The following is a 27,947-nucleotide window of genomic DNA, read 5'->3' as shown; positions in this document are numbered from 1 at the left end:
ATATCATTGGTACTAGAACTCAAGCGTAAGCGTGATTGTACTATATATATATATATATATATTGTAAAACATGTTACGTATTTTCAATATCCATCTACTTCACTGTTTAATAATAATAAAAAAAAAAAACTATTGACTCTAGTGATCTATATATAATTTAGGAACATGAATATATCATAAACCAAAAAATCAGATACTTTAGAAAAATATTTAACACCTCTTGTGTAAAAAATTATATATAGATGGAAGTATAAAAAGGTGAAAAAAAATACTCTAAAACATTGACTCAATATATGATAACAAACAATGTTCTTTTACAAGAACTTTTGATAAAAAAGTAATGACATAATATCAAATATCACTAAACTCACTATTATTATTATTGTTGTTGTTGTTCTTGTATGTAAAACAAATAAAAGATTTTCATGATAAGGTAATAAATTAATAAAAAAAATATTAAATCTACTAAGTTTTATTATCATTATTTATTACTTTAGTCTTTTATTTCGATTTTTTAAATTTTGTGTAGGTATCCTATTAGATTTATTCGTAAGATGAGTCGATCTAATCCTTATGTAGATTGAAAAAAAATATTTTGGCATAAAAGTCATATTTGTTATGAGTTAGATCGAGCAAGAGATCAGTCTTATCAAACTAACCCGTGAGATAGTTTATATTAGATATAATATAAAATTAAAATAACTTTAAATTTAATCATATTTATAAATGAAATAAACTGAGTAACTTAATTAATTTCTTTCTATAAATGTAGATTACATTTTAAACTTTACTTCTTAATAATTATCTTCGAACTATTTATATTGATGATTAATTTAATTTTCTACATTTATTTTTATTGTATAACCATTTATTTTCAATATTTTTGGAACTTAATGACATGTTAATTTACGTCACTACAAATTTTCTATTTTAATAGTAATTAATTTCAATACATTACATTAATTATTATGTCATTACATTAAAATATATCGATCAATTTCTTATTCTCATATCACTTGCATATAGTATATGTGGATATATTAGAAGGAAATATAAAAAAAATATTTATTTACTCGGCGTAAAAGAATTCAAATGGTAGAAAATAAAACTATTAATTATCATTAAATAATATTTAGTAAAGATTTTGAGTAAAATTAGCTTATTTACCAAATAATACTTTGATACATGTAAATTATTGAAATAAATCTTGAAATTTTTAATTTCTGTCTATTTACTTTAAATTTTTTGAATTTTTTTGAAAATACTATATAATTTTTACTTTAATAATTTATTTATTTTGCAATACTTTTTCTTAATATATTATTTGAAACAAATATTGGATTTTTAAAATTTTTCTATTTAATTTTAAATATTTTATGAGAATTTTTGAAAATACTATATAATTTTTATCAGAAGTATTTATTTATTTTGTAAGACTTTTTAATATAAGTTGTCAATTATAATAATCTATTTTTTGATCAAATATTATTACAAAATTTTATGTTGAAATAATGAAAATACATGGATGAAATTTAAAAAAAAAATCATATAATAACATTTAAAATTTATGTATAACAAATTAAATTTTATGACAATTTGACACAATCAATAGTAGGAAGGGAGTAAAGTAGGAGTACTTATAGAATTAAATATATAGATTCAATTTAAATGAAAGTTATGTGAGAAATCATTACACCTAATTGTTTTGTGTATTTTTCCATCTTTGTCTCTTTCTTTTTGTAATTTTTACTTATATAACTCTAATTATTATCTCATTCATGGTTAATGAGATCTCATATGGGTAATACCCGAATCATTCATTCAAGGGTCCATATTTCAACATATGCATAATTAATATTATAGGATTGACATGACAAATCATGAGTTGTTAGATATCATATTAGGGTAATATCCATAAGGTAGGTTGAACTAAACTTTTGTGTATATAAAACAAAGGGTAAACAAATATATAGACAATGAAAAATTTTACATCTACATTCATACTTTTTCGGTAGATAATTTTTCAGTACAATAATTTATTCTTTAATCGAATATTATTATAAAATTTTATATTGGAATATTAAAAATACATGGATGAAATGAAAAAAAACATATAATAACATATGAAATACATTTTAATAATTTTTGTGATAATTTGACACAATTAATAGTAGAAAGAGAGTAAAGTAAAAATTATAGAATTAAATAGACTCCATTTAAATGGAGTTTATATATGAGAAAATTATTTCACCTAATTGTTTTGTGTATTTTTTCATCTTTGTCTTTTTTTTTCTTTTTTTTTTATCATTTTACTTATATAACCCTCATGATTTATCTAATTTATATAGAGCAAAAGGGTAAACATGTATATAGACAATGAAAAAACTATACTCCTACATTCATACTTTTATAGTAAAATAAATAAATTTTTTGAAAATACTATATAATTTTTACTATAATCATTTATTTATTTTGCAAGATATTTTATTAATATACTATTTGAAACAAATTTGGATTTTGAATTTTTTCTATTTATTTAAAATATTTTATCAGAATTTGTAAATATAATTTTTGCCATAAATATTTATTTATTTTGCAAGTTTTTTTAATATAATTTTCGGTTAGAATAATCTATTCTTTGATCGAATATTATTAATTTTATATTATAATATTGAAAATACATGGATGAAATGAAAAAAAACACCATATAATAACATATGAAATTTATAAACAACAAATTTTGTGACAATTTGACACAATTAATAGTAGAAAGAGGATAAAGTGAAAGTTATAGGCTAATGAACAAATTTAAAATGTGAAAAAAAATTAAAATAAAATAGGCTAATGAACAAATTAATTTAAAAAAACTCTTAATTAATCTCATTATTAATTTAAATAAAAATAATTTATATTTAATTTTTAACAGTATTGCTGCTCAAATTTCATATAATAACATATGAAATGTATGTATAACAATTTTTGTGACAATTTGACACAATTAATAGTAGAAAGAGAGTAAAGTGGGAATTATAGAATTAAATAGACTCCATTTAAATGGAAATTATATGTGAGAAATTATTACACCTAATTGTTTTGCGCATTTTTCCATCTTTGTCTCTTTTTTTTTTGTCATTTTACTTTTATAACCCTTATTATTATTATCTAATTTATATAGGGGTAAACATGTATATAGACAATAAAAAAAACTTTACTCCTACACTCATACTTTTATAGTAAAATAATTTTTTTGAAAATACTGTATAATTTTTACTATAATCATTTATTTATTTTGGAAGACTTTTTATTAATATACTATTTGAAACAAATTTGGATTTTAAATTTTTTTTCTATTTATTTAAAATATTTTAGTCTAAATGTTACATACCATAAAAAATTTGAGCAGCATTACTATTAAAAATTAAATATAAATTTTTTTTTATTTAAATTAATAGTAAGATTAATTAAGTGTTTTTAATTAATTTGTTCATTAGCCTATTTTCTTTTAATTTTTTTTTCATATTTTAAATTTGTTCATTAGCCTATAACTTCCACTTTACTCATTATTATCTAATTTATATAGAACAAAAAGGTAAATATGTGTGATCGAATTGGTAAAAGCTTAATAATCCCAGCAGTAAGTTTACTTCGAATGAAATGACAATCAATTTCTATGTGTTTGGTACGTTCATGGAAGACCGGATTGGTGGCAAGATGCATAGCTGAATGATTGTCACAGTAAATGCTAACTGGTGTCGGAGAGTCCACTTGTAGATCCTTGAGAAGCTGGAGAAGCCATAGTACTTCACTTGTGGTACTTGCTAACGCACGGTATTCTGCTTCAGTTGAAAACTTGGATATTGTTGCTTGTTTCTTTGTTTTCCAGGATATGAGTGCATCACCAAGAAATAGACAGAAACCTGTAACCGATCGTCTTGTGTCTGTACATGCTGCCTAATCAGCATCTGAAAAAGCACGCAAATGAGTAGAGGAATTTGTTGGAAAGAAAATGCCTTGTCCAGTAGTGGACTTGAGATATCGTAGCAAATGATGAACATCCTTCAAGAGAGCAGTGCGAGGAGTAGCTACATATTGGCTTAATTTGTGAACAGCAAACATTATATCAGGTCTGGAAAGCGTGAGATATAAAAGTTTGCCTATAAGCCTTCTATATTGAGTAGCATCTTCAAGTAAATCACCCTCGGAAGAAGTCAAATGATTTCGAGAATCCATGGGTGTATTGGCCGGTTTGCTACCCAAGAACCCTGTATCATTTAATAAAGTGATAGTGTAGTTTCGCTGAGATAAGAAGATCCCTTTTCTGGATCGTGCAATCTCAAGTCCAAGAAAATACTTAAGATTACCAAGATCCTTAAGCTTGAATTGTTTTTGAAGTTCAGACTTCAACATATCAATAAGTTCAGATGATGGCCCAGCAATGATAATGTCATCAACATATACCAGTAGTGCTAAGAATGAAGATCCTGAACCTCGAGTGAATAATGTGTGATCTGATTGTGATTGAACAAAATTGGAGTCAAGTAATGCTTTGGAAAACTTTGTGTACCACTGTCTTGATGCTTGACGAAGACCATAAATGGATTTATGTAATCGACAAACCAATCTCTGAGATGATGAAGCTTGTTGGTTTGGGACAGAATATCCAAGAGGCAGATCCATGTAGACTTCTTCAGTGAGATCACCATTAAAAAAGGTATTATTAACGTCTAACTGAGCAAGATTCCAGTTGTGATTACCCGCTAATGCAAGTAGAACTTTGACTGTAGCCATCTTGGCAACTGGAGAAAAAGTTTCAAAGAAGTCAATACCTTCTTGTTTTTGTTTGTTTTTTTTATAATGAAAATGGCTTCATTAAAAGAGGGTAAAAATACAAGATACACTGGGCATCCCCAGGAGATACACAATCTCAAATAGACACCATCCTCTAGGAGGCCGAAATACTCTCAATCATAGTCTATTTGAGGAACATAAGGAATACATCTAAACCTTCTTGTTGAGTGTATCCCTTGGTAACTAAGCGTGCTTTCTGTCGACTTATTGATCCATCAGAGGCATATTTGATCTTGTAGACCCAACGACAGCCGATGGAGTTCTTGCCTAAAGGAAATGGTATAATGAACCAGGTGTGATTGGATTCCATAGCATCAAGTTCCCTTGCATTGCAACTCTCCATTCATGAAGTTTGACAGCTTGATGAAAAAATTGAGGTTCATATTGGGAGGAAACCGTGAGGACAAAATTCTTATGGGATTCAGATAAAGTATTGTAAGACAGATGATTACTGATAGGATATAGAATTTTGGAAATAGGAGTTGTGTTTTGATGTAATAAGTGGCAATGATAATCCCGAAGATATGTGGGTTGTCTGGTTGTCCTGGAAGATGTGCGAGTATGTTGTATCTGGGAAGGTTCGGCTGGAAGGATATCTTGAGTAAGACCATTTAAGTCAAGAGTTGCAAGGTCAGAAGAGTTTGCTGGTTTAGGAAGCAAAATTGTTGGGAATGGATCCACTGAAATTTCTGAAATGGATTCTGTCTTAAATGGAAATGTTGACTCATGAAAGACTACATTTCTTGATATAAACATCACCTTTCGTGTGAGATCAAAAAGTTTGTAGCCTTTCATATTCTTGGTGGATAACCTAAGAATATGCACATTTTGGCTCTTGGTTGAAATTTCCCCCGATGAGCTGCAAGTGTGGAGGCAAAAGCAAGACATCCAAATACTCTTAACTGGGAGTAATCGAATGCATTATTATAAAGTAACTCATATGGAGATTTGTTTTGAATAGAAGACGATGGAACCTGATTCACAAGGTATGTTGCAGTGAGAACACAATCACCCCAGAAGTGAGCAGGAACTTGAGATTAAAAAAATAGTGAACGAGCCACATTTAACAAATGTTAATGCTTTCTTTCAACTACTGAGTTCTGTTGTGGTGTTTGAACACACGAAAACTGGTGTAAAATTCCTTTCGTATGGAAATACTCGGTGCAAGATAGTTCTTTTGCATTATCTGTACGAAAGGCCTTGATTTTCTTATGGAATTGAGTTTCAATCAAGGTGTAGAATCGAGATATCATATCCAAAGCTTCAGATTTATGTTGCAGAAGAAAAATCCAAGTGAAAAGTGTACAATCATCAACCAAAGTCAAAAAATAACGCTGATTATTGTATGTATTGACACTATAAGGACCCCAAATGTCACAATGTACTAAGTCAAAAGCATTAGAAGACATGTGATTAGCAGATGGGAATGGTAAGCGTTTCTGTTTGGCTAATGGACAAATATGACATGGGCTTGAATTCTGAGACTAAGCTGTGGATATGTGTAAGCAATCCTTCATTCTATTCAAAACACTTGTGGATGGATGTCCAAGGCAGGAGTGCCACAATGAAGTATCAACTTGGTTGATGAAGAAGGCTGGAGATGACTTATGTGTATCCAGAATGTAAAGACCATCGATCAGTTTTTCCTTGCCAATCAGCTTCGCAGTTGGCAAATCTGAATGATGAAAGACATATCAAGGAATTGAATCACTGACTTTGTATTATCAAGGAGAGAACTCACAGATAACAAGTTGAATTTGAATTCAGGGATATACAATACATCTGTCAATACCAAATTCGGACCCAATTGAACATCTCCACAGAATTTAACCTCAATATGATCATGATTTGGCAGTATAACTCATGAATTTTCTACTACATTTAGTGATGTAAAAACATCGACATTGGAATAGATGTGACGAGAAGCACCCAAATCAACTATCCAACACTTTGAGGAATTCATAATTTGAGGTACTGATACAGAGAAACATGTACCTGACATGTTGCTGGAAGGATTTCCTTCAGTAGATAGATTCTTGATGTCAAGTGTTGTGAGATGCTTCATGAAAGATGTCATAAGTTGTTCCATTTGAGACTTGTCAAGATTGGGAAACAAATTAGAGGCGACGGGTTCAATTCTTTCAGCTTGCTCAGTGGATACTTGATTGACAGCAGTGGTATGATCTCTGATGTGTGGAGATTGTCGATGCTTGTAGCCAAAAGGATACCCATGAATTTTATAACATGTCTCAATTGTGTGACCAGGAGCTTTACATGTTGTACAATATGGCCTGCCTCTTTGTGGTTTTTGAACAGCCCGTGAAGTTTGGAATGATTTTTGTGAAGATTCACCTTTTGAAACAAAAACCATGCTTGTAGTGACCCTGCATGGTATCACCTACTAACTGGCAACTAATAGCATGCATTAAACTTAATACAGCAAAACAGAGTAAAACATGCGGAAACAAAACCATAATTTACATATCAGCTTAGTAACATAATCCAGGCTTAAATCTGTAGTGATACAACCAAATCGAAATCTTAAACAGTAAACATTATACAGCTATATCGAATCCTGCTGTATAGTAAAATCATCAAGGCTCCTGCTCCCTAGTCCTGCCTTGAACTACCAGCTCCGTCCATCCTGCGGCCTGCCCCATGGAATAGGGTGTCCAAGATAACAACTAGGACATGAGCGCTAACGCCCAGTACATAGACATGAATAAACATATGTATATAATGCATGCAACATGATGACTGGTACATGGTTCATCTGAAAAGTCATGCTCAGAACCGGCGCCACATGAGTGCTGCCACCGCACGGATCAACCTCTGGGTGCAACCACACTCGTCTAGTACACCAGAGTAGACAGACATAAATGCCCCCGCCGTCGCGGTACTCTCAGTGACAGACTATCGAGTATAGAGCTGAGCGGCTCTATAGTCAGGTATAACAAGGTATAGGCTCAACGTGTATATGCACATGACATATGAATATAGAAAGCGGTAAATCATATATCATGCCATATAATAATGCCAAATAAATGCAACATATAAACATGTATACTCGCTGGCAATCTCAGTCAATGTGTACGTACCTCTAGGCTAGTTCAAGTATAATAGGATCCTAGGTTCCAAACCTATATTCAAAAGTTCACCGTATCACTACATAATTTCTATAAGCCTTAACTAAGCTAATAAGTACTCCCAAAACTTAAATAGATTCCCGGACCATACCTTCGTCCGTAGTTAGCCCTTTGGAGTCGCTAGTCCCGGATGAATATAACCACACCTTGGTTATTCCAAAACCTCTATTATAACCGATAGGGCCCTCAAGTGTATAACTCACACTATATAACTGAAGAAAGAAACTCGAGAATTCGTATTTCAAAATGAAATCGAACGAGCCCTATTTATAGGCAAAATTCCCGGCCAGGATCGGAACTTCCGATTTTAGGATCGGAGCTTCCGATTCAGCTCACTGCGTGCATGTGTGACACGCCAGGATCGGAACTTCCGATCGCCCGATCGGAGCTTCCGATCTGCCCGATCGGAGCTTCCGATCTGCTCTACGTCCAACACTTGTCAAAACTCGCGGCTGAGTCATCGAGCATTGCTGGCAGCTGGAGATCGGAACGTCCGTTCCAGGATCGGAGCTTCCGATCTCTATGCTTCCGCTGAGCTTCCGAAGTGGCTGGGATCGGAGCTTCCGATCTGGGTTTGGAGCTTCCGATCCGGCCCAAAGTCAAAAACCCAAATTCTCTTTCGAAGTCCAATAACACTCCGAAAATGATTAATTACTAAACCTTAATCATGTTTATCATATTATTATCTTAAAATGGAATCTGGGTTACTACATTCTCCCCACCTTTAGATATTTCGTCCGCGAAATAACATCTAAAGAAAAATTAAGATAACAATATGAAACATCAAACCATGTTTTATTACAACAACTGTAATTACATCTTACATGGTAATCAAAAATACAAAGCAAACAACTCAGGATATTCTACTTGCATACGACTTTCAGTTTCCCAAGTTGCTTCTTCAACATCTCGGCGCTGCCACTGTACCATCACCAGTGGTATAATCTTGTTCCGAAGAACTTTCTCCTTCCTGTCTAGGATACGGATTGGTCGTTCAAAAAAAGACAGATCTGACTCTAGCTGAATATCAGTAGACTGAATCACATGAGATTCATCAGCTATATACTGTCGAAGTAACGACACATGAAAAACGTTATGTATACTGGAAAGATTTGGCGGTAACGTCAGACGATATGCAACATCTCCGATCTTTTCCAGTACCTAGAAAGGTCCAATAAAACGAGGAGACAACTTGCCTTTCACGCCGAATCTCATCCCCTTCCTGAAAGGTGATACTCGTAGAAACACATATTCACCAGGCTCAAACTGAAGTGGCCTGCGGCGAATATTCGCATAACTGGCTTGTCTATCTTGAGAAACTTTGATCCTATGCTTGATCAAATCTACCTTGTCTACAATCTGCTGCACCAATTCAGGGCCCTCGACTTGCCGTTCCCCGACTTCATCCCAGAATAACGGAGTACGACACCGTCGACCGTACAATGCCTCGAAAGGTGCCATATCGATACTACGATGATAACTGTTATTGTAGGCAAATTCGATCAAAGGTAACTAATCCTGCCAAGATAAGCCAAAATCCATGACAGAAGAACGTAGAATATCCTCCAGCGTACGAATCGTCCGTTCTGACTGCCCGTCAGTCTCCGGATGATATGCAATGCTTAAACTTAGAGTGGTACCCAACGCCTCCTGAAAACTATCCCAAAAACGAGAGGTAAATCGCGGGTCTCTATCACTAACTATGCTTACTGGAATCTCATGCAATCGCACTATCTCCTGGACATATAAGCGTGCCATGCGATCATAAGAATACTCCCGGTTATAAGGAATAAAGTGTGCTGATTTCGTCAAACGGTCAACAACGACCCAGATAGCATCACACTGACGTGACGTCATAGGCAAGTGGGTAACAAAGTCCATAGTCACGTGCTCCCACTTCCATTCGGGAATCTCAAGATTCTGCAATAATCCACCTGGTCGTCGGTGTTCAGCCTTGACCTGTTGACAAACCAAACATCTTGAAACAAATTGATGTACACTTCGCTTCATCCCTTTCCACCAGAATCTAGTACGCAAGTCCTTATACATTTTTATACTTCCAGGATGAACAGATAATCGACTTCTGTGAGCTTGAGAAAGAATATCATTCATGAGCTCCGCAACATCAGGCATAACCACTCGATTCGATAAGCATAATAAACCATCTGCCTGATAATGGAATCCAGATGTATTAACTCCATTGGCTAGACGTGCCAAACGCTGAGTCTTAACATCAGATATCTGAGCATATCTGATCCGAGAATACAATGCTGGCTCAGACAAAATAGTATACAACCGAATTCCATTTCTCCCTTTCTTGTGCTTGAGCGTAAAACTCAATGAACAACATTCTTGAATCATATGAGATATTTCATTAGTCTGAAGTGCAGAAAGTCTCACCTGCCGACTCAAGGCATCAGCAGTAAGATTAACAGAACCTGGATAATATTTGATTTCACAATCATAATCCTTCAGAAGATCCATCCAACGTCTCTGTCGCATATTCAACTCCGCCTGAGTGAATAAATACTTCAAACTCTTGTGATCCGTGAATATTTCAAATTTCTCGCCATAAAGATAATGCCTCCAAATTTTGAGCGCAAATACAATGGCGGCTAACTCGAGATCATGCACTGGATAGTTAGTCTCATGCGTCTTCAACTGTCGAGAAGCATAGGCAATAACATGTCCATGCTGTGTCAGAACACATCCTAACCCCTGACCAGAGGCATCAGTATAGACAACATAACCTCCTGATCCAGAAGGTAGAGCTAGCACAGGTGCAGTAGTAAGACGTCCACGCAGCTCGTGAAATGACTCCTCACAATCCGGGGACCATATGAAGACAACATCTTTCCGAGTAAGAGTCAAAGGTCTTGCTAACTGTGCAAAATTCTCGATGAACCGACGGTAATATCCAGCTAGACTCAAGAAACTACGAATCTCAGCAACCGTCGTCGGACGAGAGCAGTTCAACATTGCCTCTATCTTACTAGGATCAACAGATATCCCTTCATTAGAAATCACATGACCGAGAAACACTACCCGATCAAGCCAAAATTCACACTTGCTCAATTTCGCATACAGCTGCTTATCTCGTAACGTCTGTAAAACAATCCTTAGATGTTGTGCATGCTCATCCTTGTCATGAGAATAGACAAGAATATCATCAATGAAGACGATGACAAATCTATCCAGATACTCTCGAAATATCTGATTCATCAGATTCATAAAGACTGCCGGTGCATTCGTCAAACCGAATGGCATCACCAGAAATTCATAATGCCCGTATCTGGTCCTAAAAGCAGTCGTAGATATATCTGAGTCTCGTATCCGCATTTGATGGTATCCAGATCTCAGATCTATCTTAGAATAAACAGAAGTACCCTGTAGTTGATCGAATAGATCATCAATCCGCGGCAAAGGATACTTATTCTTGATGGTGATACGATTCAACTGCCTATAATCAATACACAATCACATCGATCCATCCTTCTTCTTGACAAACAAAACAGGTGCTCCCCACGAAGAAACACTCGAACGAATATATCCCTTATCAAGCAGATCCTGTAGCTACTGTTTCAATTCCCTCATCTCTGACGGTGCCAGACGATAAGGTGCTCGGGATATAGGCGTAGTTCCTGGTACTAAATCAATACCAAATTCAACCTCTCGCACCGGAGGAAAACCAGGAATCTCATCAAGGAATACATCAGGAAACTCGCTGACAACCGGTAACTGATCAATACCCGTACTACTCGTGGACATATCAACTGCATAGATGAGGTAGCCCTCCCCACCTGACTCCAAGACATGACATGCCTTCAGAGCCAAAACAAGTGGCATCGGAGGTCGCGCACCCTCACCATAAAAATACCAGCTATCACCCTCAATCGGATGAAACTGTACCAGACGCTGATAACAATCCACAGTAGCGTGATATAAAGTCAGCATATCTATTCCCAAGATACAGTCAAAATCTGCCATCGCTAATTTCATCAAATTAGCCGATAACATATTACCCTCAAACTCCAGAAGGCAACCCATCACTAGACGCTTAGTTACTATCTCTTGCTCCAACGGAGTAGATACAACTAAATCCATATCTAATGATACATAAGGTAATCTATGTCTCTTAACAAAGCGACTAGAAATAAAGGAATGCGATGCTCCAGTATCAATTAATACAAGTGCAGGAATACCACATAACAGAAAGGTACCTGCCAACATGCGATCGCTTCCCTCAGTAGCCTGCTCCTGAGACAGAGCAAACACCTGCCCTTGAGTCTAGGGACGATAACCAGAATAACTCTGTGGTGCTGGCTGCTGACATGGAACAATAGAATCCTAAGATCCAACCTGGGATCCCGATCCACTAGCAGAACTCATACGCTGAGGACAATCTCTCCGCAGATGTCCCTGCTGACCACAAATATAACAAGCACCAGTAGCTCTCCGACATGAAGCTGCAGGATGCTTCCCTCCACAATGACTACAAAACTCCTCCTTCTTCTTCTTCTTCCCAAAACGGAACATACCTCGTGAACCACGAGATCCAGATGAAGTAGTAGGAGTAGAAGAAGACGTAGGTCCAGATAGTACAACAGATTGAGCTCGAGGCTCAAAAGATCCACTAGGCTTTCCTAGCATCATCAATTGTGCCCGCCTGTTGCTAGTCTCCACAAGACGGCAACGGTTCACCAAAGTCTCAAAAGATACCGGGTCATCACAGACGACAACCTGTGAGTAGATATCTTGGTTCAAACCTTGTAGAAAGATATCATACTTCGATGCATCACTTTCATTGATATGAGGACTGAAAGGTAGCAGATCAAGAAATCGTTGCTGATATTGATCAATAGTCATTGATCCTTGCCTCAGAGTAAGCAACTCCATCGATCGTGCTTGGCGAACAGCCGGAGGAAAATACAATTTCTGGAACTTCCGACAGAAATCCCCCCAAGTCACCTGTCCTCACTCAGTACGTGCCTGAGCAGCCTTGGCATCCCACCAAAAACGTGCTCGATCCTCTAGAACAAATTCTAGAACTTTTAGTTTCTGATCCTCAGTACAATCGAAAGCACGAAAAGTACTCTCGAGTTTAGACATCCAACTCCTCGCCTGTTCAGGATTCTCGCCTCCCACCAAGGGTTTCGGTCCTACTTGCATGAACTTATTGATAGAGTAGCGACGTCTACCCTCATGATGACGATGTTGATCATCATGATGATGATGGCGACGATGATGATGACCCCCTCCCTGGCCAACACTATCGTGACTCTCGTCAGCCATATCCTGAAAAGAATTGCACATTAAAATCCCAAATGCGCAAGAATTACTCAAGACTAAACTAAATCCCAAGTACTAATCCCAAAATCTAAGCATGCTCTGATACAAAAAAATGTAGTGACCCTGCATGGTATCACCTACTAACTGGCAACTAATAGCATGCATTAAACTTAATACAGCAAAACAAAGTAAAACATGCGGAAACAAAACCATAATTTACATATCAGCTTAGTAACATAATCCAGGCTTAAATCTGTAGTGATACAACCAAATCGAAATCTTAAACAGTAAACATTATACAGCTATATCGAATCCTGCTGTATAGTAAAATCATCAAGGCTCCTGCTCCCTAGTCCTGCCTTGAACTACCAGCTCCGTCCATCCTGCGACCTGCCCCATGGAATAGGGTGTCCAAGATAACAACTAGGACGTGAGCGCTAACGCCCAGTACATAGACATGAGTAAACATATGTATATAATGCATGCAACATGATGACTGGTACAGGGTCATCTGAAAAGTCATGCTCAGAACCGGCGCCACATGAGTGCTGCCACCGCACGGATCAACCTCTGGGTGCAACCACACTCGTCTAGTACACCAGAGTAGACAGACATAAATGCCCCCACCATCGCGGTACTCTCAGTGACAGACTATCGAGTATAGAGCTGAGCGGCTCTATAGTCAGGTATAACAAGGTATAGGCTCAACGTGTATATGCACATGACATATGAATATAGAAAGCGGTAAATCATATATCATGCCATATAATAATGCCAAATAAATGCAACATATAAACATGTATACTCGCTGGCAATCTCAGTCAATGTGTACGTACCTCTAGGCTAGTTCAAGTATAATAGGATCCTAGGTTTCAAGCCTATATTCAAAAGTTCACCGTATCACTACATAATTTCTATAAGCCTTAACTAAGCTAATAAGTACTCCCAAAACTTAAATAGATTCCCGGACCATACCTTCGTTCGTAGTTAGCCCTTTGGAGTCGCTAGTCCCGGATGACTATAACCACACCTTGGTTATTTCAGAACCTCTATTATAACCGATAGGGCCCTCAAGTGTATAACTCACACTATATAACTGAAGAAAGAAACTCGGGAATTCGTATTTCAAAATGAAATCGAACGAGCCCTATTTATAGGCAAAATTCCCAGCCAGGATCGGAACTTCCGATTTCAGGATCGGAGCTTCCGATCCAGCTCACTGCGTGCATGTGTGACACGCCAGGATCGAAACTTCCGATCGCCCGATCGGAGCTTCCGATCTGCTCTACGTCCAACACTTGTCAAAACTCGCGGCTGAGTCATCGAGCATTGCTGGCAGCTGGAGATCGGAACGTCCGTTCCAGGATCGGAGCTTCCGATCTCTATGCTTCCGCTGAGCTTCCGAAGTGGCTGGGATCGGAGCTTCCGATCTGGGTTCGGAGCTTCCGATCCGGCCCAAAGTCAAAAACCCAAATTCTCTTTCGAAGTCCAATAACACTCCGAAAATGATTAATTACTAACCATTAATCATGTTTATCATATTATTATCTTAAAATAGAATCTGGGTTACTACAATGTTATTCCCGGAATTATCATTAATGGGATTTCCAATCACCCTTTGGCGCTCCTCTTGGACAATTAGAGCAAAAACACGATTAATTGGTGATAATGGATCTGTAAGTAGTATCTGACTCCGAACATGCGCAAATGAATCATTAAGACCCATCAAGAAAGCCATAGTGTAATCCATTTGGAAATGGGCATCAATGTTTTTGACACCATGACAGATGCACTTACCACAAGAACATATAGGGCGAAAATGATTCAATTCTTACCAGAGAGATTTGAGTTTAGTAAAATATACACTGACTGGATCATGACCTTCACGAAGAGAAACTAAATCACGCCGGAGTTGGAAAATGCGAGGACCATTACTCTGCTGAAAACGATCTTCAAGATCAATCCAAATATCTACGGCCGATTCCACAAACAAAATATTTGCTGATATATCCAACGGAATTGAGCAGCCATGAAATCACAATGTTGTTGTTTCTATTCCAAGCATTGAGCAAATTGACTTCAGAATCAGCAAGTTTGGAAATTGATCCATCAATAAATCCCAGCTTGTTCTTGACAGATAAAGTAATCTTCATTGATCTGTTCCATGAAGTGAAATTATCGCCGGTGAGTGGCTGCGAAACAAGAACTAAGCCCGGATTATCAGAATGATGAAGATAATATGGGCTCATCGGATCATCCATGGTCGATCGTGGAGGTGTATGTCAAACAGAAGGAATAGGATTTGTCATGAATCTTGAAAAAAAAAATTGGAAAATCAATCAAGAAGATGCTGTTGATGATGATGAACGATCGAGAAGATAGAGAGTAGGGTGCGGAAGCTCTCTGATGCCGTATTACAAATGATGAAGGAAAATAAAACTGTATTGAGATGATTAGTTGTACAATCTTATATACAAGATCAGTGTAACTATTGTAACTGATTCATTAACTAACTTGATTACACAACTAATATATCTACATTTATATATTGTAATATAATATAATTAAAATATAAGAACTCACATAATTTAATTATATCGAGATACATTCAGTATTGCTAAGAGTAACTGCCAAAAAATCTTTTTGAAAATATAAAATATATATCGTGTGCATAACGATCAAAGATGGCATATTCCCACAAGCTTGCCTTATTGGCTAAATGTTGTATTCAAACCCGTGTAATAGAAAACTCCCTCCCTCTGCTTTACAGCAAATAGAAGATAAAGTGGAACACCTGTATTTGCTGCCATACCTTTGAACCACAGATGGCTGATTTTCGTTCACGAGAAACCCTTATAATAAAGCCGCTTTTGGCACCAAAATTTAAAAAAAAAACACCATTAATTTCTCTTTGGAATTACAAGTAATCTACCACCACCAAGATCCTTGTTCTCGTGACCCTTCAAAAGTGAATGATATATAGTGATCACTTGTATATGAAACTTGAACTCAGTAGCTTTGAGATCATATATTCATATTCAGGGTGAACATGGAAATGGTAAGTACCTTCCCAAGATCACTTGATACACATTTTGTTGATATCCATGAAGTGCCAGAAGAAGAAGAAGAGCAAGAGCATGAACATCAAGAAAATGAGACAGAAAAAACAGGGGGTGCAAAAGAAGAAAGACAGTTCAACAAACCAATCAGAATTCGAGAATGGAGGAAACCTTATCGGAGTTTCAGCAGGCAAGTTTCCCTGGAAACTGGTTTTTCGGCGTTCAACAGAGAGCAGAAGGAGAAAATGGAGAGGCAATCATTGGCAAGAAGTGGTAAAAGTTTTGGAGGATTTGGTTGTGCGGAAAGAAAGAAAGCGGACTTCAATATTTTCAGAACAAGATCTGGTCTCGTTAGGCAGAATTCAAGGTTACCATTTAAAAGGGACACTGGGATTAACGTTGAGCAAAGTGATGGATTAGGTGGGATTGAGGAATCTGTGAATGAAAGTGTCCCCGCTGGAAGGTACTTTGCTGCTCTTGCAGGACCTGAACTAGACCAAATCAAGGTACATATATTGTGCTCTGTCTTTTTATTTGTTTGGAATGGACAATGGCACGTATAACTCCCTATTGTCCCAAACAAAATCGTGATCTACCTTGAAACTCGAAAGGCTTAGTTTACTAGTAATAATTTTTAACACACTTGTTTTGCAGGAGTCTGAGGACATACTTCTACCCAAGGATGAAAAATGGCCCTTCCTACTTCGGTTCCCTATCGGTTGCTTTGGTATATGTCTGGGGCTAAGTAGCCAGGCCATTCTTTGGCTTTGTCTATCGACAAGTCCAGCCACCAAATTCCTCCACATTTCACCCTTGATCAACTTATCAATCTGGCTACTAGCCTTATTAGTGCTTCTTCTAGTATTTATCACTTACACACTAAAGTGCATATTCTATTTCGAAGCCGTGAGGAGAGAATACTTCCATCCTGTCCGAGTCAACTTCTTCTTTGCTCCTTGGGTCGTATGCATGTTCTTGGCAATCGGTGCTCCACCTGTTGTAGCACCAAACATGCTGCATCCCGTCATCTGGTGCGTGTTCATGGCACCTATCATGTTTCTTGACTTGAAAATATACGGGCAATGGATTTCAGGGGGGAAAAGTCGCCTGAGTAAAGTTGCAAATCCTTCTTCCCATCTTTCGGTTGTGGGCAACTTCGTTGGGGCGATTTTGGCAGCAAAAGTGGGGTGGGAGGAGGCAGGGAAGTTCTTGTGGGCTGTAGGGTTCGCACATTATCTTGTTGTGTTTGTGACTTTGTATCAAAGATTGCCTACAAGTGAAGCGTTGCCTAAGGAGCTGCACCCTGTTTATTCTATGTTTATTGCTACTCCAGCCGCAGCAAGCATTGCATGGAGTGCTCTTTATGGTGAATTTGATGGCTTGGCCAGGACTTGTTACTTCATTGCCTTGTTTCTCTATTGTTCACTGATTGTGAGGATCAACTTCTTCAGGGGATTCAGGTAATCAAATAAAACGTAAAAAAATCAATTAAAATCCAGTTTTATTAACGATCGTCAGTAGATTGACATTTAAAATTGCAATGAGAGAGACCTCTAATTTCAACCGAAAATTAGAAAGTGGTTTCATACTAGGTGAATTTCATCATAATCATCAGAAATTGTTTAAAGAACTAACTAATGAAGTTTATCAAATTAGAACAATCTAGCCTTAACATCTATACTTTTGGATTATGATGTTACAACTATACTAAAATATATTATGGTATTGACAGGTTTTCAGTGGCATGGTGGTCCTACACCTTTCCAATGACAACGGCTTCAATAGCAACTATCAAATATGCAGAACAAGTCCCTTCTGTAATAAGCCAAGGGCTAGCTTTGACACTCTCATTCATGTCATCAACAATGGTGTTTATATTATTCATTTCAACTCTTCTTCATGCTCTAGTGTGGAAAACATTGTTCCCTAACGATGTGGCCATTGCCATAACAAAGAGAAAGGTAGGGAGGGAGAAGAAACTCGTAAGAAAGACGTATGATATAAGGCGATGGACCAAGCAAATGCCCCTTTCATTTGGTTCAGCTAATGGAAAGCACAACTCAGAAGTCAAGGATAATGAAGCCGAGAAATAAGTCAGGCAAGACATAGGTGTCAAATATCTAATCAGTACAATAGAAAATGAAAACATAAAGGAAATGTATGCTTAGAAAATATTGGGGATATTCATTTCATTAATAGTTTAAGAATTCGAAGATGAAAATCAACAAAAGGAAATATTGTCGCAACGAGTATGCTCATTAGTATAATTATCTTACCTTACCATTATTCATTCGAACTGTATATGTTTCATTGGAGCACAAAAAGTTTAGCCCACAGATGACAGAAAAAGTTTAGCCCACAGATGACAGAACAGTGGCAAAATTTGAGGTAACTGCATGGTCAACTTTATTGAATATTGAACAGATTGTCTAGCTATACAGTTCTTTTCTGGAAAGAAAGATTTGACAAAGCAAAAAGGATTATATTGCTGTATGTTCCAAAGTAAAAAATTCCCCACGACAAATATTAGTATTTGCGGGGTAACAAAATTGCTTTTATAATATGCTTGGGTATTTCAATTTCTTCATCCTCCCTGAAGGGGGCTCAATTTTTCGAGACCAGATTCAAAGAGGTACCAAGATCCGACTGAAGAGATTTGCCAACTTCAATCAAAAGGTGAAACAATTGAAGCTTGATGTTCTCTTTCAAGATTTTAGCCAATGCTCTCTCCTGATACAGCATGATTTTAGATGTAAACCTAAACTTCAAGTTATAACTTATCTAAAGGAAAAATTACATTACCAGCTATTATCTAATGTCAGTAGTGTTCGATTTTTCCCTCGTGGGCATCAAATTGCTGCTTTTCCTTCAAACAGGGACAGTTCTAGTTTTGATGGTTGTTTAATCTGTCATTGTTTAACAGGAAGATAACTCTGTAATGAATTATACAATTAGTCAAGTGAAATCAAAAAGTCAAAAGCATATTAAGAACTAAATATAACATTTTAAGTGACACAATAAGGGGCCATAATTTACCTCATTTCCTTGCTGGAAGCAACCCCATCTATTCTCTTTTGAACCCTGTTAACGAATCACTTTCTTCATAAGAAATCTCAAACTCGTGTTTTAAAATTCTTAACATAATAAAAGGACATCAAGGAACCTTGGCTATTATGCTTGTAGACCGAGGCAGTTGAGACCCAAGATTGGTACTTGGTTGTGTTTCAGGTGCAAGAGAAAGCTGCTTTGCAAAAAGAGAAATGTGAAGTCATAATGTACGTTCTTTCCATGATTTAATTGGTCGATGAAATCAGAAATACTGTGCACAAAAATGAATTGCTGAAGAATGAAAGCAGGAGATGTAAACTGACAGTCAAACAATTCATAAATGCTTCTTGAAAACAGTTCAAATGAAGCAGCGGTGAAGAGCAGGATGAGTGTATACCAAGCGGACAGTTATTCATAACTTCACCTGGCTGAAAAGTTCAATCGGAGGATTATGATGGCACCTCTTGTCTGTGGGAAAATTGAACTCCTGTGATGTAGGCAAGGCAAGTTATTGCTGCAGTTTTACACATCAGATATATCTATAACAGGGATTTCATGGTAATTACCGAAGGCACATTCAATTCCTTCTTATGGTGAAAAACTCCAATATCCTCCTTGCTTCTCAATATCTAAAACCAAAGTAAAGATAATAATATGAATCAAACCTTTAGTGCTTGTAAAAATATACAGGTTTGACATTTTTTCCTAAGGCATTACCTTCTTGTTAAGGGTAAGAGCTTTTAAGCCATGGGATGACCCACAAGCCTCTGGCTTCGAAGCATTCATAAGGCTGGGTCCAAAAATAAAGCACAAAATTTAATGTGCAAGAAGGGTTAAAGGTGGCCATGAAACATTTTAAAAACTGAAACAAACATCAAAATCAGTCCAAAAGTAGTGAAAACTTTAGAACATCGAAAGATCTGACAAGCATGCATTCCAATGAAGAAAACAGCATGCGCAGGTTAATAACAATAAGATGACAGTGTCCATCAATAAACCATAAGAAACAAACCTAACTACGAAAAAGATTAAAAAGAGTGAAAATATGTTGAAGAGTCAATTTCACCATGACACCAACTAAAGCAAATAGCAATTACTCAACGTCATATCAAGAACTAGGAAAATAAGCCACGACCAAACTTAAAAATCCCATTGTACTACCTAGCAAGTTCTCGGTTTCCACGTTCTGAGGTCACCATAAATCTATGTGAGGCCTGCGACAACAAGACAGTAATGAACATCGCATAATCTCAACTGAAATTAATGTTTATGCACCACACCAGATTTAGGATAAGCCTATCCCAATCAATACAATGACCTCAAAGAACAAAGTAAGAAAAGCCTTGATATTGATAAATTGAGTGCATTAACTTTAGTAACCTTAGCAGACTGTTGGCACAGGACTGTGGATTTTGTAACAGCTGAGCTGTGGAGCATAGCCCTCTCTGACGTTTTCAATTTAAATTCCTAAATGTAAGTCGCATGGAAAATTCAACATCCAACTACGCGTGTAAGTTCTATATTCTATCAGCAAAAATACCTTGACAGAGAATGCTGAATAGAAACCTGTTTTTACTACTCACTTGAAAATCTGTTGGACAAGGAGGGCTTCTCTTTGGAAGAAACGAAGGTGTCTCGAGAATCTGAAAATGTAAGATATGAATCTGAACATCATTTTATAATCTGAAATTGGTCAACCCTTATAAAAGATAATAAAGATACCAACTTTTCTGTTTAGAGGAAGAGCTTTGAATCTAGGAAATTTTGATGGCACATATTCGGCTTCTTTGTTATATTTTGACCTGAAACTCGACCATCGAGCAGGACACTCAAAACCCCATAGAGTAAAATCTCACACTACAGCACCCTAGCGCACATAAACTTAATAACATAAATGCTGCATGAATTGACCAAACCAACCTTGTTCTTAGAGCCCTGCGTGCTGTCTCAAGATCGGGGTCTCTAGAAATTGTGTTTCGTCCTTTAGAATGAGTTCTGTTTCCATCCAGTAATCCACCCTGTCAAATCATTTAAAAGAACTAGATCCACATCTTTGCAGCAATTCAATTGTAGAAACACAACTCATTCTAAAGGATGAAACAGAGTTCCTACACACCCTATGTTCATTTCCTATAACAGTTCTTAAATCAAGCAGATAATGGCAGAAAAAGAAGCTGCATAATGTACTTTATACTCGAAATGCAGCAATTCATTAAGAGGATCTAGACCATCTTAAGACTCATAAATTATTCTTTCAAATGCATTTAACACACCTGATTTGGTGCCTTGTGGACATAACTAGTTTGCTGCAGCTGCATTGCATCCACAACCTGTATTGAGAGGAGATAGAGTTTAAGAAACCTTCAAAGAAATAAATAATTTCATAGTCACTACACTATTTGGGAACTTATCAAGCAGACAAAGTAGCTGAAACTGCTTCAGCTCTGACATACACCAGATAGACAAGGCAAACCAATATAATACCTGAGAGTTCATTAATACTTTCAATAGCAGGACATCAAGGTATCTATTTTTTAAACAAGAGCCATAAAAACAAGTGAAGAAAAATTAAAAACTGAACTAGCTATCTGACAAGAAATTTATCCATATCCATACCTTGCGAAGATGACCATTTTCAAGCTTTTGTCTTTTTGCAGCTTGATTCTCGACCGTAGATGTGGTACCTGAGCTTTTGGCCGTTTTCTCTACGAATGATGTAGTTGACCTGACACTTGAACAAAAAAATATCATCAAGCAATCATGACACATGATAGTTTACCAAGTGATGGATTCCTGTGGCCGACAATGTTCAATACTTGAATGATATGATTATCTTTATGGTCAAGCAACTTAGCAAAATCCAGTTCTACTTGGCAATTATAAGAGACAAATATGAAGAAGCCTGGATTTTCTAAAACTTAAAGTGCTATGGTGAATCTGCCGACATAATTTAATTGCATTAATGAGGAATAATCACCTAGGATAACCAGTCAGGAAAGGACCATTTTGCTTGGCCAATTGACTTGCCGTTGGCTTCATAAGAGTTGAACTCCTTGGGAAAGATGGCTTCTTTGACGACTTGGTTTCAGTCTTTGATATACTATTGTCCACCATGTGATTAAAAAGGGTTAATCCTGCACAGATACAGCATTAGGAGAAGACATGGAAAAGTATTTTGATGACAGAAAAACAAAAGTCTAGACCATTTATGCAAGGAGATCTTCTGAGATCCTTTATTAAGAAAGGATAACCAATTTGTTTGAAGCTAAATTACGTTAAAATAAAGCATGGGTAAAATACTAGAAAAACATTACATAGAAAAATTGAAATTTCTTCATTTAAGTAAAAGGCAAGGTGGAAAGAAGACCTGAGGGTAACTTTTTGTTTGGATTCTGAAACTTCTGACCGCTAGCATCTTGTAGAGTGGTGCAAGTTCCATTGTCTTGCCCTTCTCCATCTAAATGATGAAGTTATGTAGTTATGTTAAAGTCTCAACAGATAACATCAATACCCGGGTATAATAAATTGAACGACAGAATCTTGTCATCTAAAGAAAAAGAAAAAGAATAAAATATAATAATAATAAAAATAAAAGTAGCCAAAAGAACATAATTCATTTCCCCAATATCCTTTTGCTTAAATGTTTGTGTTGCAATAGATTACACCGTAGCAACATAATGTATTGATATCGTTAATCAGTTTAAGTTGCAGCTCTACCCCTAAAATCGGAATCTGGGGTCCTCTCCTGCTTACACCATGCAAATCTTAACCCCTTTCTGAGCTTAGTGTGAACTTTGAATATGAAGAGAGTAGTGGTTTTCCTGTTATAATCAAGTTGAAAAATCTATGGCAGCCATCAAACTGGTTGAATTAGAACTAAACTAAGCAGGGATCGAAATTAGGCAATTGTATGAAGGATAGATTGTTATAGCGAGTGTATCCGGAATCAATAATCAAACAATGTTTTGCCAATATCCTTTCATATATCAAGAGCTAAACTCAGAAAACTACGAGTGTCCGCCTAGTCAACTAAAAAAGCTTTAAATGTAGGACCTATGAAAATTCAAGTGTCTCGTGAGCATGTAGTGAGGGTAAAAATTAATCCGCATTACAAAGAGTCGCCAATAGATTCACAAGGTTCTAAATTTGTTTTAATAGCGTAATTCATGCTGCAAATAAAACATGTCTGATGAAAACATGATTAGACAAACCTCGGTAGCTCATGTCCTCGGTCAAAGTTTCTTCGACTCCCTCAATATCAGAGTCACATTCAGTATAGTGCATGTTCTCAATATCTTTAGCGCTGGGGCAGATGCTGATATCTTCCATCGACATCTCATCTCTAGGTACCAACCTTGCGACAAAAGCTGCAAAAGAAAATTGCCGGAGGTAGTTAATTTGAACCCAATAAATAACATTGCAAGCATTCGATAGCTCAAACAGCTGGAAAAAAAATGCCGCTCATAGCTTCACGCACTTCATCACAAAACAAATAGTTAACCCTATACAACAGAGTTACTTTGCAGCCAGTGCCTCAAGTTACCAAAAGTTCGAACAAGATTAAATTTTACAAAAAACAAAATTGAAGAAATCCAAAAATTACACTTTCATCGCAAGGTGTGCGTGACTATAAAAAAAAAAAAAAAAAAGAACCGTGCACCTCTCGTCAGACTTAATATCGGAAAATGCAAAACATTTGTGTGGAGACAAAGAAGACCGTTACGAGAAGGAGGGTAGCTTCCGGCGGAGTGGAACCAGACTTCAGCTTGGCGCGCCTCCAGACTCGACTCGGCTCGGCAGAAGTCGAAAAAGCGAGCGGCGTCATACTCATAGTCGAGATCAATCTCATACGCCGTGAAACTGTACTCCACAATATCATCATTGGCAGCATCCTCCACCATCTCTTCCTCCATTTCTGGCCAATGCGAAAATCGCTTCGGCTGGAGAATCACGGGACTGTGAATGGATTCAGAAAAAGCTGAAAACTGAAGTATCGATTTGTTGAAATGCGAGAGAAGGGAAAAACTGTGCGTACTAATAGTATTTTCGGTTTTTGGGCGAACAGAGCAGAGAGAGCGGTGAGGTTTCAGGATCCGGAAATTTGAATAGTTGGGGCAATATCACGGGTATGGTTGGATCCGAATGTTATTTTTTTCCCTCAACTGACTGACCATTTTGTCCCTTGCAAGAGTTTCTTGAATTTAAGATAAATGATAATTGCATCATCATTATTAACGCGGAGACACCCAATAGGCAATAGCTCAATCCTATTTGATAATAATTAGATGGATAATGCAAAATGTACAATACTATATCGTAAAACGATATTTATAAAAATTATATTACTAAATTTTACTATTATATCGTGAGACTTTGACATTATATCGTGAGATTTTGTATTCAATGTATCATGATATTTGATAATAATTTTTTTTGTATATGATGTAAGCATTGTTGTACAAGTTTCGTTGTACCTGTAGCATTGCTCAAATTAAATGAATAGTAGTGTATCTACGTCTACACTTGCTTCTATTTTATATATAACAAGCATCGTGTGATTTAAAAAAAATATTCCACATTATCCTTATAAGTAGCTAATATGAACATATAAAATTTTCATATAAAATTTGGATTGAATTACTTGAAATGGAATAATTCCATATTTTATTATATTATTAAAAAAGAGCACCACTTAGTAACTGAATTAAAATTAATTTAGTTCAACCAAAGACGAAATATATAAAATATCCTTAAAAAAAGAATAAAATCTCTATCTCTATTTAAAATTTTATTTGTCCATGATTTTTTCCATTTTTGTGTCTTCATCTTTTTTTCAAATTTAAAATAATTAAAATTGTTTGAAACCAAAAAAATATTATATGTATAAAATACATAATATTTATATTTTAATTACACGCAACGCGTGTGCAGACTAGTCAATATTTTAAGAGAGTGTGTGCATATTCTGCTTTTACTAGAATTGATAATTTATAGATTATGAAGATTTGGGGAAGTTGAAAATTATCAAGGTGGTGTTTGATAGATAGGATTTTCGGATACTAAATTTTAACTATAATCACTTTTATAGAAACAGAATTAACATCTCACTAATTTCTTGATTCCACTTAAATTAAGTGGATTTGAGCTTTAAAAAGAAACCAAACATATTTTTTAAAACGAACAGTTGGTAACGTTTTTATTTTTAGTGATAACAAGTAGTCCCTAAAATTACTTGATTTATGAGAACTGGTGGGAAGTAACTGAATTAAAATTAATTTGGTTCAACCAAATACGAAATATCTAAAATACCCTTAAAAAGGAATAAAATCTCTATCTCTATTTAAAATTTTATTTGTCCATGATTTTTTTCCATTTTTGTGTCTTCATCTTTTTTTCAAATTTAAATAATTAAATTAGTTTGAAACCAAAATATATATATATGTATAAAATACATAATATTTATATTTTAATTACATGCAACGCGTGTACAGGCGTGACTAATCAATATTTTAAGAGAGTGTGTGCATCTTCTGCTTTTACTAGAATTGATAATTTATAGATTATGAAGATTTGGGAAAGTTGAAAATTATCAAAGTGGTGTTTGATAGATAGGATATTCGGATATTAAATTTTTACTATAATCGCTTTTATAGAAACAGAATCAACATCTCACTAATTTCTTGATTCCACTTAAAGTAAGTGGATTTGAGCTTTAAAAAGAAACCAAACATATTTTTTAAAACGAAAAGTTGGTAACGTTTTTTATTTTTAGCGATAACAAGTAGACCCTAAAATTACTTGATTTATGAGAACTAGTAGGAAGTAACTGAATTAAAATTAATTTGGTTCAACCAAAGACGAAATATCTAAAATACCCTTAAAAAGGAATAAAATCTCTATTTCTATTTAAAATTTTATTTGTCCATGATTTTTTCCATTTTTGTGTCTTCATCTTTTTTTTCAAATTTAAATAATTAAATTAGTTTGAAACCAAAAATATATTAAATGTATAAAATACATAATATTTATATTTTAATTACACGCAATGCGTGTGCAGGCGCGACTAGTCAATATTTTAAAAGAGTGTGTGCTTCTTCTGCTTTTACTAGAATTGATAATTTATAGAGTATGAAGATTTGGGGAAGTTGAAAATTATCAAGGTGGTGTTTGATAGATAGGATTTTCGGATATTAAATTTTTACTATAATCACTTTTAAAGAAACAGAATCAACATCTCACTAATTTCTTGATTCCACTTAAATTAAGTGGATTTGAGCTTTAAAAAGAAACCAAACATATTTTTTTTAAACGAAAAGTTGGTAACGTTATTTTTAGTGATAACAAGTAGTCCCTAAAATTACTTGATTTATGAGAACTAGTGGGAAAAAGGCTGCGTGTAATTATTTCAATTTACAAAGCGTCAAAGCGTATTATTGTAGTATATATAATTTTTTTTTCTTTTAGTAATAAGTGGAGGTTGTTTGACATTTTTAATGGGCCAAGCACCATTTCCCAAACGAAATGGTAGAAGATTAGGTGTTGCGCAATAAAGTTTGTAGTATTGCCTATAGAACAACAATTATCCCACAGCGAAAGTAATTCAGAACACGTTAATACGTTATTGAATGAAAATTAATTGTAGCTTAACTTTAGTTTAAGTGCAATTACTCTTTGCTAAAAAAAAGTGCAATTACTCGTGTGCTGTAATGTGTTTTCAAGCAATTCAACTAGTTCAAAGCACCATTTTTATATAAGAAAATATTCTAGCAATGTGTTTGAACTGTTATACGATTTAAAATACTATCGTCACATCATTTTTATCGACTATAACTTTGAGTAAAACAATAAGTGTGCGATATATAATTCAAATTTATCTGCGTTTCATGCAAATGATAAAAAACTATATACAAAGTTGATAATTTTATTGCAACGAGGTCCACTGGCCTGTCCTTATGCAAGTTAATGCAGTAGAGTTTTTGAATTTTGAAGAGAATGGCTTGGGGAACTGGGGCTACAATTGAGGCCATCCCTTCGGATATAAATGGAAACTACGAAAGTAACCCTGACCGTTGAATTAGTTTGTGAGGTCCCATCATCGAAATTTTAAAATGCATAGGATTCTTCGAATTTATTTAGGTTAAAGAATAAGATTGGCCATTGACAAAGCGTGCCACTGACACGAGTTGTTTTTTTTCTTTGCTTTTCCTCGTGAGTGTACTTAAGACAGCTGATTCCATGCACTTATGGAACCATGATTTTTATGTAGGAGACGAACTACATTGGGGATTTTATATTTTCAAGTCCACCACAGTTCTTTTTTGTACATGTAGTACTCATTCGAAACTTACGCTGTTCAGACTAAAAAGCCATTTAATGTGGTCCTTTTTTTTCATCTTTTTGTACAATGATTTTTGTTTTGACTAACGTGTTATCGGAATCTAGAAAATTATCAATTTGAACCACCTATTTTAAGTGGTGGTCTGATGGAGTTCACTAGCTCAATGAGCCTGACCGATTTTGTGTTTGATTTGATAACTCTTCCGCTAGTTTTATCCTT

The 27,947-nt window shown here is 35.6% G+C and overlaps 2 protein-coding genes across 5 annotated transcripts; one reads left to right on the top strand and one right to left on the bottom strand.

The window, feature by feature from the left end:
- The first annotated feature begins 16,318 nt into the window (after nucleotides 1–16,318).
- Nucleotides 16,319–18,664, top strand: LOC140888209 (guard cell S-type anion channel SLAC1). The gene is made up of 3 exons (XM_073295902.1): nucleotides 16,319–16,848; nucleotides 16,997–17,802; nucleotides 18,075–18,664. The coding sequence occupies exons 1-3, from the start codon at nucleotides 16,333–16,335 to the stop codon at nucleotides 18,433–18,435; spliced, it is 1,683 nt and encodes a 560-aa protein (XP_073152003.1). The 5' UTR covers nucleotides 16,319–16,332; the 3' UTR covers nucleotides 18,436–18,664.
- Nucleotides 18,661–24,463, bottom strand: LOC140888217 (protein TPX2-like). Of its 4 annotated transcripts, none has more exons than XR_012152075.1 (18): nucleotides 24,114–24,463; nucleotides 23,602–23,757; nucleotides 22,758–22,847; nucleotides 22,368–22,524; nucleotides 22,007–22,121; nucleotides 21,664–21,720; nucleotides 21,311–21,408; nucleotides 21,117–21,192; nucleotides 20,974–21,054; nucleotides 20,771–20,857; nucleotides 20,552–20,604; nucleotides 20,108–20,180; nucleotides 19,957–20,019; nucleotides 19,815–19,877; nucleotides 19,506–19,583; nucleotides 19,379–19,423; nucleotides 19,145–19,275; nucleotides 18,661–19,072 (listed from the first exon to the last, which is right to left on the bottom strand). XR_012152075.1 is itself a non-coding variant. In XM_073295911.1 (18 exons), the coding sequence occupies exons 1-17, from the start codon at nucleotides 24,301–24,303 to the stop codon at nucleotides 19,192–19,194; spliced, it is 1,539 nt and encodes a 512-aa protein (XP_073152012.1). In that variant the 5' UTR covers nucleotides 24,304–24,463; the 3' UTR covers nucleotides 18,661–19,072; nucleotides 19,145–19,191. The 4 variants fall into 4 exon arrangements, 3 of the variants coding, with proteins under 3 accessions (XP_073152012.1, XP_073152018.1, XP_073152015.1); XM_073295911.1 differs by having other exon boundaries at nucleotides 19,145–19,248; XM_073295917.1 differs by having other exon boundaries at nucleotides 19,145–19,248; nucleotides 20,974–21,033.
- Between the last annotated feature and the right edge of the window lie 3,484 nt (nucleotides 24,464–27,947).

This window comes from Henckelia pumila, chromosome 1 (genome assembly GCF_033568475.1).
Source record: "Henckelia pumila isolate YLH828 chromosome 1, ASM3356847v2, whole genome shotgun sequence".
NCBI classification, from domain to species: Eukaryota; Viridiplantae; Streptophyta; class Magnoliopsida; order Lamiales; family Gesneriaceae; genus Henckelia; species Henckelia pumila.
Note: the sequence above shows the minus strand (reverse complement) of the source record. Positions and strands in the feature narration are given on the sequence as shown.